The 16,276-nt window shown below is 48.9% G+C and overlaps 3 protein-coding genes across 3 annotated transcripts; 2 read left to right on the forward strand and 1 right to left on the reverse strand.

Moving 5' to 3' along the window:
* Positions 1 to 4,845: 4,845 nt before the first annotated feature.
* On the forward strand, positions 4,846 to 7,291 carry TGAM01_v204587 (hypothetical protein; the record flags this gene model as incomplete). Its single annotated transcript, XM_024549457.1, has 3 exons — positions 4,846 to 4,903; positions 5,746 to 5,908; positions 6,031 to 7,291. 3 exons carry the CDS (start codon positions 4,846 to 4,848, stop codon positions 7,289 to 7,291), a joined length of 1,482 nt encoding a protein of 493 aa, XP_024405797.1.
* A 6,083-nt stretch (positions 7,292 to 13,374) lies between these two features.
* On the reverse strand, positions 13,375 to 14,122 carry TGAM01_v204588 (hypothetical protein; the record flags this gene model as incomplete). The annotated part of the gene is made up of 4 exons (XM_018804513.1): positions 13,375 to 13,495; positions 13,549 to 13,613; positions 13,668 to 13,943; positions 14,006 to 14,122. 4 exons carry the CDS (start codon positions 14,120 to 14,122, stop codon positions 13,375 to 13,377), a joined length of 579 nt encoding a protein of 192 aa, XP_018662326.1.
* A 327-nt stretch (positions 14,123 to 14,449) lies between these two features.
* On the forward strand, positions 14,450 to 16,192 carry TGAM01_v204589 (hypothetical protein; the record flags this gene model as incomplete). Its single annotated transcript, XM_018804512.1, has 3 exons — positions 14,450 to 14,534; positions 14,624 to 14,929; positions 14,991 to 16,192. 3 exons carry the CDS (start codon positions 14,450 to 14,452, stop codon positions 16,190 to 16,192), a joined length of 1,593 nt encoding a protein of 530 aa, XP_018662325.1.
* Positions 16,193 to 16,276: the final 84 nt, after the last annotated feature.

A 16,276-nucleotide genomic window follows, 5' to 3' on the forward strand; every position in this document is an offset into this window, starting at 1 on the left:
ACTGGCAGGGCTCTCTAGCCGGACGTGGGAAGCCCGTCGCAAACCACTCCTGTGGGAAATTCGGACTACAGTAGATTGGGCCCCCCGTCTGCAGAAATGGCTGACGATGAGCGTGGGCTTGGTTGGGCTGAAGCCGTGAGACCCTGGTCCCAGATACATGGCACGGGCTGGTCCAAAAGCCCTAACGCTGCTTGGCCTAGGTGGAAGGACAAGAGATGCTCAGCCAGCCGTGGTGTGACGGTGACAGCGGACGAGAGCCCATGGTGCGCTATTGGCAAGGCCCTGCTGACATACAGAAAGAAGCCTCTCTCACAAAGATGCTCCTGGGAATGGGGGAATATTTGTTATTTGTTGGTGGTGCTACCACCACTTACCATCACGCGTGAGAAAGAGAAGGCGGTGGATATAAAAGACAGTCATATCTTTTATCCTCCACTCTGCACTTTCCTTTTCTTTTTTCCTGGTAGCACCTTTTTGATCTGCCAAGGGCGTGTATGACAAATGGGTGTGACAAGGTTTCAAGGGCTTTTTGCATTCAACTCTTTTTTCGGCTGCAAATGACCCAAGAAATGGACGAGGAAGTATTACCGGCACTGAGCTTTGGACAAGAAAGAGGCGAAAATAAATGATAATTGTTCTTTTTTGGATAAAAAAAAAGAGGAGAGAGGTTGGGATTTATCCCATGTAGAAAGACTATACAGACAGACAGACATGACCTTGGGAAGTATCTGAGGCAGTGCCATATACAAATGATGACATGATTGATGTAAAGTTGAAGTGTCATTTCATTTTGATGATGTTTGCCTCTTTTTGTCTCTTCTTCAAGCTGTAATGAGGATAAGTGAGTGTGGAGTGTGGATTTGATGATTAGTAGCTTTATGATATGATGTGCATAAGCTGTTTTCTAAATTATGCATCTTGTTCTGCTCTTAAAGCTAATGATATGGAGGCATATGGCAGAGTATTTTTGAATACACACTGCCATTTTACTCAATATATACATGGCCCTTTTACATGGGATATAGCGATGAAGACCAGAAGATGGAGCCATGTGGCCATCTTTTGGTGCTGATGTCGCGTAAAGTTCACAAATGAAGAAGGACTGCTTTGTGCATTGGCCTTGTTACCGCCTCGGTGTCTGTGAGTTATTATGATTGGAGAACATACCGCCCCCCTTGTTCTTGTTTTTATTGCTTTTGCTTACCTGCTGAGGAGCGTAACTGGAGTCAGTGAGGGGGAAGGGGGGAGCAGTGAGACGAAAAGGAAAAAGAATTAGACTAGACGAGGATGATGATGACTTGGCTTGGCTAAACTTGGATGTATTCACTTTTCGGAGTGCAGATTTAGAATTACATAAAACAATGGACGATGAAGGAGAAGGATCATGAAATAGGAGAGTAGGGGGGTTAGATCGCCAAGGTGCTACTGCGTAATGAGATACTTGGCATATGGTGAGATGGTGAGAACCGACTACAACGAGGAACACCGGAGGCAGTCTACGGAGACTGGGAAGTGCAGTTCCGGAGCGGAACTTGCCGTTGGAAGAGATGGGATGGGATGCCGATTAGATGGGATGCCGAGAGAGAGTCGAAAGCATGAAAGCATGTTAATTGGAAAGATGTTCGTGGGGGGCTGCTATTTGGTTGCCGGTGTCTATTGGTATTACAAGGGCTTGTGTGAAGAACACGTGCTTATTTACGTATACGTCTATATATGCAGAAGATTTATAAATGATGATTCAAGATGATGGTGGGTACCAACAGCCTTGCTCTACGTTTCGATGGGCATGGTATATCGTTTATCTCAAGTCAGATCAGCAAATACTGGAATTAGAGGGAGTGGAAACAAGAGACAAGGAACAAGGTTCAATTCAAGGCTGACACCGGCAATATTGACGCTTGCTTATAGCTGTGTCTAGGTATATATATCTATGACATGTGCATTTGGAATACCACGCTGCCGCGTCCTGCTGGAGGCCGAAAGAGGAAATAAAAACCACCCTGCTGGTAATAGAAGGAGGAGAGACTTGGGAGAATGAATGCATGATAAGCAGTATCAGCTCAGCTGTTAATATAAGCATCATCACTAATAAGAGGGGAATTGTTTACTTCTTTCGGCTCGGCTTTGAGATGTTAGCAACAACGAAGAACATTAAAATGGAACACATACAAGTCATGAGGCTATCTAGGACAACCTAGGTATGACTAGGACTAGGACTAGCAGCAATAGTGCTGGCCCATGGGCTACTAAATGATGATATGCTTACTTTGTACGTTTAATGCTAGTTTCTCTCAAGTAACAGTTAATAGCTTTGAAACCCGGGGCTGCTAGTGCCGTAAGAGGAAAATACGTGTATTTGTGATCTTGATCGCGGAATACGCCGGAGAGGTATAGTTCCTTTGTTACTTTCGATGGACTATTTTCTCCTTGGTATAATATGGGGGGGCATCCGGGATACCTGGGTGTGAATGGGGACCGGGTGAGATGGAGGAAGGGGGGGGGGTTTTGCGCCCTACGTCAAGCCCTGAGCGGCAGCGATATGCATGGGCCGTTTACTGAATCCGATGCTAAAATCCGCGGCAGCGTCTTGGCATGGGGGAAGGGCGATATAGTTGTAGTTCTATGGAGTGCCAAGAGCGCCTATTTGGTTGACTATCTTACAGGTTTAGTAAGGGGTGAGGAGGGCAAATAGGCATAATTTAGTAATTGATGTAGCAGTGGTCCAGGGCAAAATGAACTGCGGCTTTCTGTTGGAGGAAAAAAACAACAGAGGGACAGAATAGGAAATTCGTGTAAATAGGCGATTGGTCATGGATACGTGTATTGTCGAGTACAAGTAATATGGGTAAAAAAAAAACTTGAGGATAAAAGTGAATTAAATGAAATAATATGAATAATGAAAAGGAGTACAACTTTGACAGTTCATGCGAGTCAACGGAGCACTACTTTCGCCCAGGCGCCTCGGACGCTTCAATGTTTGCTTCTTGTCGAGATGAGGAAAAAAGATTGTCGTGCTAAAATCGCCTCTTGGCTCACACCAGGCGTCTAATTTGTCGCCCATTGCTAAGCTTACGCATAATAGGACAGAGATAGTACAGTGCTACTACAGAGAAGTATCCGCCCGGCGGCAGACAAAGACAGGGCTGAGGGCTACTGCGGCGGACCAAATCGGATCCTGCTAGGAGAGATCAACAGTAGAACGGATGTAGTACACATGGAATCAATCGAAAGCATGAGGAAGATGCGCCTTTCTCACACCCTCTCTTGGCAAGCTCTGATCCTACATGTACATGTAACAGGGTAGACTATCAGGTCATAGACTAGCAGACTTCTGGACTAAGTGTTGGTAGGAGTGTTGAACAAAATTGAAGCTAGAAGAGAAGAAAAGAAAAAGCGCCTCGGCAAGGCTTCCCGCTAAGAAGAGACCTGATAAACATGCCTACTTACATGTAGTTAACCGACTTGTAAGCACTTTAAGAAAACAAGAGGGGCGATTGGCGCTTCTTGCCTGGTGTAGGAGCATAAAAGGATGCATGATTTACTTGGTTTGGAGCTTGAATACAAGATACATGTGGCATTAATAGGTAATGCTGTAGCTGATACACAGGGTGGTAGTACTGCCAGATACCAGGTATTATCACGAGTACACACATGTCTGATATATTGAGCTCATGTTTCTACCTCTCACCCCTCCTCCATCTACGCCAAGTATATATGGAGAATCTGCAAAACGCACATCCCAATAAGATTTATCGGTAGGTGGTGGGATAGTCTGCAAGGACAGGGTGAGTACATATTGAGATTTAATATAGGTACCTTAGGTAGTATCCAGGTCGGTAACCTGCGGACAGCGGTTTGTCGCAAAGAACATTGAACTCAAGCCAAGGTGCTTACGGTGGGATGAAATGCAATATTTACATGTATACATGTAGTATTATGTAGCCACAGGGAGTGACATTAATAACGTAATATTACTCATTAGGGGAAATGATATATACTAGTAGATCTTCTAACATTTACATTGTCAATTATACACTTTCGTATAAGAGCGTCTAAATATAGAGTCTCGCCGATAAGAAGCAGTTGCTGCCCGATGGCGGTGACTGATCGGTTGGCAATCGCCAATGATGACGGTGATCATCATACAAGTAGATAAATACATGTAGCTTCTCCTAGTTTCCACCCTGTTACATGCACATATGCATTGGCAGTCGGTAGCGATTGATGAGAGGGGGTGTGAATCCATAGATGCAGCATCAAGTCTTGACGATGAAGATGGAAAGGTATGATGTGATGTGCATGAACATGTATCGTTGATATGAGAGTTGATGAAGGTTAGACCTGTATCTCGCAGTAGAACATCAAGTGTGGAGGGGTCATGCCATTACAGTAAGTATATATTGGTACATGTATATAGGTATGTAGCAGTGGCAGCAGGATGAGAAGGATTTTATGTGATGCTTCTTTAGCAGGAAAAGATGGGAGGGGGTCCCTGCGAGACTTGATTCATATTCCTTCAAGTAATCTGTCAAATGCCGATGGCGATACTAAGGTAGTGCATGCAAAAGGTGCTGATGTGTACATGCATTTGTTCCATTCTCGCCATCAAACTAAGGTCCTAATCTACCTCGGTAGGGAGCTTCAAAAGGCAAGTCCTCAGAGGACGAGTCCGCCCGAAGGATTGAGGATCATCCGCTTTGGTGCGAGCCGGTGCAGAAATGCCCGCAAACCACCAGCCAATAGCCGGCTTTTTGTGTATCGCCAAATTCCAACTGGAAGATGCCCGAGAGTACAGGGGGCTATCGGCAATAGCAGAGCAAGGCTGTGCAGCACAGGTAACAGTACATGCAGCTACATTCACTGCAGAGCGAACATTCAAGTACATGCACCGAGCTCATCAAATGTAAGCCCAACAACAAAGTGCCGTGCGCCGCAGCCGGTGCAACCCTCCATTACATCCAATCAATGTTGGCTTGATGCATGTACACTTACACGCTGGGAGATGGAACAACGCCCACGGGTGGCGATTCAGCGGACGAGAGGGTGCTGTGGGCTGCTGCGGCTGGCCGTAGCGCGCGTTTAGGGCACGAGCGCAGATTCCACAGGGCACATGCAGGATTACAGCGCAGGATTACAGCGCAACCCCCGCTGGAGCAGGTAGACGAGCGAGGCTGGAGCAGCCCTGTAGGGCGTAAGGCTGAGCGCCAGAGGAGGGGCCGCTGTGGCTGAAACTTGGCAGGTCCAAGTGGCGGTGCGTGCTGGAAAAATGAAGATCCATCCAGAGCTGTGATCCTCTTCTGAGCATTGAGCCGAGGCAACAGACGACGACGACGAGGCAGCGAGCTGGTTTATCGCGAACTCATCTACGCTTCTCTCTTCTCTTCTTGGATTTCACATATTCTTTGGCAATTCTTTGTCTATTATTGACTTGGACGGTTGCATTCGGTCGAAACCTCGTCTCAACGCCTCTCAGCGATTTGGGCCGTCAGAGTTTTCCCCTCTCTTACACTGCCCTATTAAGTCTCATTTCTTGTCGAACAAAAATAGATAAACAGCGAGCAGAGACGAAGAGTCAATTCTATATCCGGCGTGTATATCGCAGCACTCATTTCTGGCCGTCAAGACTTGGCCATAGACACTCTCAAACCATTTACACCAAAAGCTGGGCGTATACATCAGCCACACAGCTACCAATCAAACAAGCATTTCGTCAGAGCTCACAAAAGTGTGGCTCACCCTGGTCAGACACACTGGCCTCCCCATTGCCAGACGACATCCCCCCTGTCGAGGGCGAGCGAGAGCAGTTGGGCCATCAGCTGGAACTGGAAGAGCACCAGGCTCTTGAGATGAGCGTCGTCGAGATGGCTCTGAGCACGATTGATGGCGTGCCGAATCTCTATGTCGGAGGGTGAGTCCAAAGCTTCTTCTGTTACACGCACTCTTATCTGAATGTTGTACATGTACAATTCGCCATCTATACCGTCGTCAATAACCGTCATGAAATCTCATGGCTAACATCATCGAACCCAGCATATGGGCTCTCCGTCGCTCACAGTCCCTACTGGAAAGGAAAATCACACACGTCCTCTCACTAGTCTCCTTCAACCCGGCTAGTCTCAAAAACTTCAAAGATGAGCCCTTCTCCGAGTATGGCAAGGCCTTTCAGCACCTCCTCATTGACATTGACGATGTCGACGACTCGGATCTCCTCATCGAACTTCCCCAGGCAGTCAAGTTCATAGACGAAGGACTGCGGAGCACCAGACCCCGCCGGAAAACCCCCTCCAGCTCCGACGTTGCCAGCATGCAAAAGGCCGTCGAGAACATCTCCCTGGATGGCGACAACAAGAGCTTAGCATCGTCATCAACGTCATCTCTCGTGTCACCATCAACATCAGCATCAAGCGTCCCTCCTGATGCACCACGGGGTCGTCGCGGCGCCGTCTTCGTCCACTGTGCCGCGGGCAAGTCTCGTTCCGTCTCCGTCATCATCGCCTATCTCCTCTGGCGCCACCCCGATCGATTTACCGGCTCTGCAGGCGCAGAACTGGCCTCATCGCTAGTCCCTCAGTATCCCGGACAGTATGACGAATCTGTTTGTGAGCCGGTCCGCGCAGCTCTCGCCTTTGTCAAGAAGACGCGACCCCTTGCCGACCCCAACAGCGGCTTCATGCTGCAGCTCGACCATTGGTGGCGGATGGGCTGCCCTGTCGAAGGGGGTGTTGAGTCTCAGCCCATCTACCAGCGCTGGCTATACCAGCGTGCTGCCAAGGAAAGCCTCGCCGTGGGCCAGGCCCCCTCGCAGCTCTTTTTCGGGGACGAGGTTGCCGCAGAGGCATCATCAGCACCATCTGCTGATGCATCATCGACGTCTACTTCTACCCCCGCCGGAGACAGACGACTCCGCTGCAAAAAGTGCCGCCGCGTCCTCGCAACAGGCCCCTTCATCGTTCCGCATCAGCCACGCCCCTTCAGCGACGAGGAGCTCGATGCCGCAAAAGCCCGGGGCCTGCCGCCGCCCATACGCCCGCCCTGCCAGCACTTCTTCATCGAACCGCTTAGCTGGATGCGCGGCGAACTGGAGAAGGGCGAGCTCGGCGGCCGTCTGGTGTGTCCGAACCCCAAATGCGGCGCCGGCGTGGGGCGGTACGATTGGAAGGGCTTCCCGTGTTCGTGCGGTGGCAGAGAAGACCCGACCTTTTCGCTGCAGAAGGCCAGGGTCGACGAGGAGGTGTCCAGGCCAATGCTTCGGATGCCACCGGGGGCGAGAGGCGGCAATGGGAACCTATGATTGCTGAAGAGTCAGTCGTAAATGACATGTATTACTAAGGCACTGCAGACACTATTGCTTGTAATTCCAAATCAAGGACGAGTAGCAGCAGTTCGGGGCGTCAAATTGACCGGTTAATTCTCCGGATTATTGCTTTCAAATCCCTACTTTGGCAGAGCCAGCACAGGTACTTTTTAACATGTACTTTGTATCACATCTCGATCCCTTTTTCTTCTCCTAGCTGCGTGTCACCGCAAAAAACTATTGCATTTCTCTCAAGAAACATCACATCGCCATGATACCTGCCAAGCAGTGCTTGAAACAGATGGAACAATACGCAAAGACATTCCAAGATTCGCCTACGTCGCTTACTTCGCCTATAATCAGTAGTCTGTGTTTCTTTCCACCATCTTTTGCTTGCATTCATTCGCAAATGTCTACTCTCTCACGCCTAACCGATCTTGGGATGTGTTAGCGAGGCTTGACATATGCTTACACGCATTCGGACTGCCAAGAATCTATAGTTGTGGCTTTGGAGAATAGTAGGATAAGGTTCCTCTATATGTTACTACATGCTTGCGATGCATGGTTATACTGTTCGCGTGGTGTGATCATGTAAAAATTATAATTGAGAGAAGTTTCTTTAAAATACCAAAAGAATAGAGAAACCGGAGGCTTTTAGATAATGCTGATGAGCGTTTCTCCTCTTTCTGTCTCTTTTCCCATTCTTGGGGCTGTTATGCAGAATTCAAGCCATGCCATGCATCCATCATACTTGTGCTTTCTCCTTTTTTTTTCTTTTCTCGTGTTAATGAGAGGATGGACATGATAGGGAAAGGTTGTCTAGCACTCCAATATTGATACTTAGCAGCCCGACTATCACTTTATAAGACAGTTAGTCTACGTATTATACTCTTCAACTGCTAAAATAGCACTATTAGTAGCATCAGTAGCATCAGTAGCCCACATTATAACTGGTGAGTCAGATAACTGAATCGAATTGCTTGATAATTCCTGCCATCTATTAGCATGTGATTCATACACCATTATCCACAACCGGTAAATTCCAAGTTTCCCGTTGCGAAAAGCCATGTAATACTGTAAGGCTGCATCTACACGCCCTACTTGGACAGACGCCATGTTTACCACACACCCGGTAAATCACGGAATACCACAACACTCATTGTCCCACTCGCGTAATACCTCCCTACCTAGCATGTGGTATACCTATTTGTCTGCCTTTGTGAAGTAATACCATATTGGGCCTTGAAGTTCCGCGGCATTTCAGTGCCGTTGCTTTTCCGGACACTTACATTTTGGTAAAGGCCGAAGCAAACATTAACCCCAGCCTCCCCTCTGCGGAACCAATCAAACCCCGGGGTCGGTGAAGAAAAAAGGAGGCGTAGGTAGTATTATCAACTTGGTTTCCCGAAAGTACCTACTAAATATTCAAATCAAATGGTTCATTATGCATTGCCGGCGGACGGAAAAAGAGAAAAAAGACAAATTATATATTGCCCGGAAACAAAAGGAGGGGGGGCGGTTTTTCCTTGCTTCAGAATGGGAGAGCCGAATTAGAAGATTGCAGGTGAGGTGGGATAGTCGCGGCAAATAGACCCTTTCTATTAGTATCAACTTGGTAGAATATTACTAACCAATGGAAAATAGATGCCGGAAAAAGAGGCTAGTAAACCTTAAGACTTGACGCCTTGTAAAGACTGCAGAATATAGTAAGTAGTATCTATCTATATTGAAACCCATAGTGTACAGATTTTTCCGCTTTTGTAATCTTTTGTCAGGGGATGGATCCCCCAGCTCGTAGGACTGACTCCGGGTCATCAGCTTTGCTTCTTTGAGCGAGTCTTGCTGACTGCACTGGAGAACCAGCTTTTACAGCGACAGCGACGGTTTAATATCCGGCTGTCGCTGACTTTGAATAACGGCCCGAGAGCTTCTTAGCGCCCGGTTTCAACAAATTGCTGCATCTTGGTTGGCCAGAAGTAAAAACTGGACTAAACGAAGAGCATAACCTAATCAATAATACAGAAATGCAGGGTTCGGCATTTTCTCTCTATCAACTAAGAAAAACGCCAGCCAATTATTTTACCACCCATCATGTCAAACAACAACAAGGTTTGCGCGAATTTGATTTTGCTGGCCTTGTTTTCGGGCCGCTTATCTCATTTGTTGACATAATACTGTATAATGCGCAGAGGAGTCTCCTTGAAGAGAGGAAAAAGTCAGGCAATTTCACCGGATTGAGCTTACCGGTCCTTGCTTGCCAGGTTTCTTGTTATCAGAGAGCTTTAATAACTCATATATCAACGAAAATCCGTTGGCTGTCATTGTTCTAGGACAAGGGGGGGAAAAGAAAATAAATCGGGATTCGCATCCTTATAGGCAACAGAATTAACAAACAGGCAACCATATAAAAATAAGAAGAACAAAACGGGTGTGAGACCTTTAGCCAGGAGTCCAGGACGTTAAGCTATGTAAGACGCAGGGCTAGATACAGCTTTGATAGCCCCATTATGATAGCATATATCTCCCAGAGTAGACACGCTGTAAGACTTTATTTCCCCGAGTTTCAAACTCCCCGGATCCTGCATTTTGTCATTCCATCGACAGGGGACAAATACGACACAAAATATACAAACAAAACAAACGATACGGCCGCTTTTGGCCACAGGTCAGCACCGGATACTGGGATCCTTCCGAAAACTAGACCCCTGGCCAGACAGTCATGACATCCCCTTGTCCCTTCTAGAATCTTTCTCTTTTGCCCTCTGCTTATTTCTTTCTCCCATCTCATCGTAACCTCGACATGGTCGCTTAACTTTCCTGGCCTTAACCGCAAGCCTCCTCACGCCCCAGCTTACTGTATACGCTCCAGAACAAAAGCCATGGAGGCGTCTTGCTAACAAGAAAGCAAGGCACCAGGTCCCAGTGATACCACGTAGCTGGGATCGTCGGTGATCCCGGGAAGGGGGGTGAGGGGCTCACAAAAGACCATGGCCATGCAGCGGCAATTGGGTTTGTTTCATCCATCGCCCCTCCCATACGAATCTAGATCCTTTAGACAAAGCTGCATTTTGTATGCACAGATGCTCTTTGACAAATTTGGTACGAAGGAGTGTTTTCAGCAGCTGTGTGCGGTCGATTCTGAGTCGCTTAGTCGTATTGCCTGCTGGCGTAAGCAGGTTCAATTTCAAACATGTGGCTTGAGTAGCTAAGTGTAGCTAGAGTCCCAAGGGGGAAATGTTGCTTAAACTGTATCCGGGAATCTTCTTGTTGGCCCTAAAGATGAAGAGCAAAGAGACACGAGAAAGGTCCTCGAAAGAGTGGGCTCAAATTGCAGTGATTGATTGCTGTAAATCTCTCAAGACCAAACACTCTCTCGCACCAATCATCATCCCACATTGGACTTTAGAACTTCAGAAGTTGTTGTTTGCGAATTATACCCCCTCCCCCCCGTACATGCATCCTGACTTTGTTCTTCCATGGAGAAAGATTTAGGCGACCGTTCGAATATACCCCCGGAAATAATCTCCTTTCAGGGTCCAGTTCTCGCAAAAACTCACAACTCACAAAATCCAAAAGCACCGAAAATCGCCCAGGATTCGATGACAGCTCGGACCGCGTTATGGGGACGTTGCAGCAACCTCCACAAACAAGGCCGAGTCTTCACGCCTTACCACTGCAGTGATAGTACTTGTAGGATTCGACCGTTCCACCGGGGGACTCGCGGCGAAGGCTGGTCATGGTTCAAGCTTGGACCCTATATGGAGTAGAGGGGTGAAGTTTTCTGCTGAAGCCCTTTTGTCCCTTGACCATCGCCAAGGCCTGCAGGATGAACCGCGTAACGCATCCGTGGCATTCATCCACCGGTCAGCCAGCCCAGACCTTGTTACCATCTGAGTGGGTAACCCAATAAATGCAGCATGGTTCAGCATTTGAGTTTCTTTACTGGTTTGCCGTCGCAAATACCGGGAACTCGTCAATACTACCGGATACTCGAAGCCGAGATGAAAAGCTAGCGCGGATGACAATTATCTTTGTCAGGAAGCCTTGTTCAACATGCCCAGGTCTCTTTTTAGACGATTGAAATATCCAAGCCTAAGCAAAGTTCAAGAGGGCCTCAAAAGAGGAGGACAAAAGAAAAAGAGGCAACTCCATGTTGAATCAAAGATAGTTGTCAACTGGAGAGGTGCCGTCGCAATTGATTGTGGCTTTGATCTTGAATTGATTGGCTAACGAGACGCAGCAACGACGGATGCATATGTAAAACGCAAAAGAATGCGACGGCACGCGCCTAGTCCCGCACATACGAAGGCAGCCAATGGCGATTGAAACAGCCGCCGAAGATCCCCAGATTACTTCTCAGTACAGCGATCAAGAGCGGTACGTGTATATATGGACGTAGTTGTATGCAGCATGAGCCCAAATGGGCATTTGTTTGTGGTGGGCAGAGGTCAGCATGCAGAGCAGGGTTGCGCAATGCAAATTGGCAACTCTCTCCCTGCTAGCAACGAGGCCAATTCCTTCTAGCTGGGCACAGGGGGGAGGGGTGTCTGAAATCTGGTCGTCAAGATGTGCTGAACCGGTAGGATTCCAGAGCGATGATGACCTATACGAATTTCGGTATAGAGCTGGGTCCTGCTGCAGACGTGCATAGCCCAGTAAGAAAGAGGGCTGCTGCCGCTAATACTTGCACTCCTCCCATGACGCTCTCTTCGACGACATGCTCCGATGCTTCCTCCGACGACCTCCCGCACGCTTGTGACATCTCATGGTTCCTTACAAGTAGTCTTGTAGCTGTAAGTCTCTTTGCCGCCACTCTATAAGAGGTCAGGCTTCTTTGGCGCAGGTCTCAGATCTCAGCTTAGCGCAGCTCGCTCTCTGAACTTTTGAATTTGGCTCATATCTTTGACCTTTTTGTGGAAACCGGGGACCACGAGGCTCGAAAGTTTGTCCGTTGTCGCCGAATTGTCGTCCTTGGAGCTCATGCAACTTAAAGATGCTTTCCACGCCCGCCGGTTTCTGCTTGGGGGGAAAAAAGTATCCGCCGTCCGCACAAGGCTGGAATATCAATCATATGATGCAATGGGAAATTGAGCCATTGGACCAGAGAAACAACCCCCCCTCTTCTTTCCTTGTTGCTGCTTTTCTCCATGGAGTCTCGTCTCGTGGAGGGGGGTGTAAATTCAGCCCAGGAACTGCAGTGGCACAACGTGGATGCTGCTCCAGTGGTGCTCGTAGTTGACACCGCAAGTGTAAGCACTAGTCGAGCTGCCACCATCTTGTCGTCTTAGGCTCTCTGCCACGAACTGCAGCTATGCGCTGTATTGTGCGTACTAGCCGTACTCCATAATACTACAAGTAAGCTTCGGATGGATCGATCACCAGCTTCCGCAGTTAGCAAGGCTCTCCCGATTCGACAGTTGATGTCAGCGAGGCGTGGAACCTCTGTTTCGGGACCGACTTCAGACCAGCTGGCCAACAGGCTCTAGATTTTACTGAGAATTGACAAGTCTCCATCCGCCGATTGCATGATTGGCTGGTATATGCCTCGTATATTTGGGCTAGATAATTGAATGTCGGCCAAGTGAAATGCTGACAAATGTCTGCGCATTATGGCCTGTTTGCCCGAATGCAGATCCTTTAATGCCCGAGAATCTCGCGAGAGCGGATACAACGAACCATGTTGAAACCGTTGAGTCGGCGAGGACGAGTATTGAAGTGAGAAATGCATTTGCTCAAAGATGAGAATGCGGCGTTTCGGATTGCCTGGTTGGGAGTCATTTTGGTCTTGGACAAATAAATGAGCTAATTGACCAGACTGGGCCATCGTGTTGGGTATATGAACTAATCAAGAACATATTTAGTCCATCAAAGCCTCAAAGGTGTTGATAGCTTCCGATATCTGCCAATATTGTGCTGTTTTCTTTGGTATCATAGCATGGGAAAAGAAGGAAGTAAGAGGCCGGCCCAAGCGACGATTTTGGCGCGTCCAGTAAGTTGATATGGCAAGGCCATGTTGATGAATCACTTGTTGGAGTAGACTGGCATGACAGGCTGAATACTAAAAGCCCACCGGCGATATGCTATCTTTTAGGTGCTCCCGTCGGCACAGATGGAAAGTAGTTGGGCTGAGATGCTCGTTCGCGGTCTCGTTTGGCAGCTTCTGCTTGACGCTTGCGTTGTAACCGTTGCTGATAGAAGACACTATTTCGCGGCGTTAGTACGACGGTAAGAAACGAGCTCTGCTCTTGATTTACCTCTTGAGTTCAAAGACTCGCGGCTCGTCTTCCTCTTTGGGTGTGTCTTCACCAGCACTCTTTTCCTGGCTTCCTGTCAGTATACCACGTATGTATGCTGATAATACGATGTGACTTACCGCTTCATCTTCCTTCTTATCCTCCTCCTTTTCTTTGTCCTTGTCCTTGCCCTTTTCTTTATCCTTCTTGTCCTTGTCCTTGTCCTTTTCTTTTTCCTTCTCCTTCTCCTTCTCCTTTTCTTTCTTCTTGCGCTGCTTCTCTTCATACTCCTTCTTCAGCTTCTCCTTCTCCTCAGCCAACTCCTTCTCCCGCTTCGCCTTGACCGCATCCTCATCAACCTTGGGACTGCAAAAGTTGCGGTCCTTGAGGTGCACCGGGCAGATATAGAAGAAATCCTAAGGCAAGTGAACCACGTCAAATCATTTGCTCTATAATGGCCAGCCGGGGATATCTCTACCTTTTTGTCTGTCGTGATGAGCACTGATGTGCTGGGCTTGTAGCAGACGTCGCACGCTTTGGCGGCAGCCTCGGCCACCTTTCGGTGCGTGTACAGGTTGGAAAAAGGCGCTGCCATGCTGCGAGGCAAAGTTCTGGGCGCTTTTCAAGCTGAAAATGAGCGTGTAGTGAGTATATACTCGGTATTTGATATGTCAGTAGCTACCTATCTTGAGTGAACCCAGCACTTGATATTTCATCCCTCTCTCATGGCGGGGGACACTGGCGGCCGTGATGACTAAGCTCTTTGACGTCGCTACAAGTCGCGTCCGTCCAGCTGTCGAAGCAAGTAAAATAAACCTGAAGCTCTCAACCGCGACTCTGTGTAGCACCAAATCTGCCTTTCTTTCGGCATCAGTCCATTCCATCGCAGCATTCTGTCAGCCTCCATCCCCGCTGCGTGACAATGGCCCAACCACTCAATGCGCAGAGAATAGACGCCGTCTTCCAGTCTCGGCCTGACATCATTGCCAGGATCAGCAAAGCTGCAGGTACATATACTATAGCCCAACAGCCAGCAGATAGCTCTGCAATCACAGTTTGCGTAGATCAAAGAAGCTAATTATACCCTGATGATCAGACTCTCCTGCTCGAATTGCCCTCTTCAACGAAATCGCCGACCACGTCTACGAACGGTTACAAGGGCATGAAGAGCCCGCACAGAAGAAGAGGAAAGTCGGAGCAGAGACAGGTGGCAGCCCAAGCAGCCAGGCAGCGCTGTCAAACGCGGCAGATGAGGCCGTGCTGTTGAGCATTGCAGAGATTTCGGTGTCCGTGCCTCAGAGGAAGAAGCTGGAGATATGCTTCACCTCCAACCACTTATATGCCAGAGCCCCTGGAACAACAGCTCCCCTGCAAGGCGTCAGCTATGCGTGGAGAGATATTGGTTCGTCAGACCTCACCAGTGCAATCTAGAATCCCCATTTAGACTGACAATTTCCCAACAGAATATGCCTTCTATCTTCCCGTCCCCGACAAGGCCCAGGTCCAGCACAACTACATCATATTCCCCAAAGGAACCTGTTTACCTTCCAAGACGGCCCCTCCGCCATCCTTAGAGCCACTGGTCTTCACTGTCCCCGCAACTGCCCCAAAGCAAGGCACCATCGGAGGAAGTGAGTCGGGATCCGCCGCCGCAGTATCAGACAACTACAAGTCCCTGTTCCATTGGGCCATAAATCAGCGACTACAGGCTGCAGGCACCGGCGTCAAGATTGTCTCTGCCGATCCAAACAAGTTTCACAGCATGATCCGCCAGCCTCACCGGCCAAACGAAACGGCGGTCCACATCGGCGGCTTCAGGGGCTCAAAGGACGGCTACCTCTTTTTCCTCGAAAACGGCATCTTCTGGGGCTTCAAGAAGCCACTCATCTTCATCCCCATGAACCGCATCGCCGCAATCAGCTACACGAGCATCCTACAAATCACATTTAACATGGTCGTCGAAGTCTTCACAGACGAGGACGGCAAGACGGAAGAACTGGAATTCGGCATGCTCGACCAGCAAAACTACGGCGGCATCGATGACTACGTCAAGACCAACAGGCTGCAGGACAGGAGCATGGCCGAGCAGAGAAAGGGCAAGCTACAGCTGGCCGAAAACAAGGCGCCCAAGAAGAAGGATGGCGAAGGCGAGAATGGCGATGCTGAAGGTGCCGAGGGAGCAGGCGATGGCATGACTGAGCTGGAGCGTGCGCAGATGGAGGCTGAACAGGCACTACAAGACGAAGAAGACGAAGACGAGGAGGACTACGACCCTGGAAGCGAGGGCGAGAGCGAAGGCTCAGGCTCCGAAGATGATGATGACGACTCCGACGATGATGACGAAGACGATGAAGAGGACGAAGAGGACCCAGAAGGCGAAGGAGAAGAGGGCGGCGAGGAGGAAGAGGAAGAAGAAAAGCCCGTCGTCAAACAAGAGCCTCCAAAGCCTGCTCCAAGGGCGAGTAGAGCGGCCAAACCAGCCAAAGCCGCGGCCCCCGCCAAACCAGCCAAGCCAGCCAAGCCAGCGGCAAAGCCCCCTGCACCAGTCAAAGCTGAGGAGCCCAGCATTCCCGTCCGAACAGGCTGGGCAGCCTTCACTTCCCGACCAAGCACAGATGTTGACATGGCTGATAACGACGATGAAAAGTTTGACGTGGTAGGATAAAAGGGAAAGGGGAGATGTCGGGGACAAAGGGTGTCGGGGATAAATGGTGTCTGGGATAAAAAAAAAAGTATTTGGGTAAAAGGT

This window comes from Trichoderma gamsii (assembly GCF_001481775.2).
Source record: "Trichoderma gamsii strain T6085 chromosome Unknown Scaffold_13.2, whole genome shotgun sequence".
Lineage (NCBI taxonomy): Eukaryota > Fungi > Ascomycota > Sordariomycetes > Hypocreales > Hypocreaceae > Trichoderma > Trichoderma gamsii.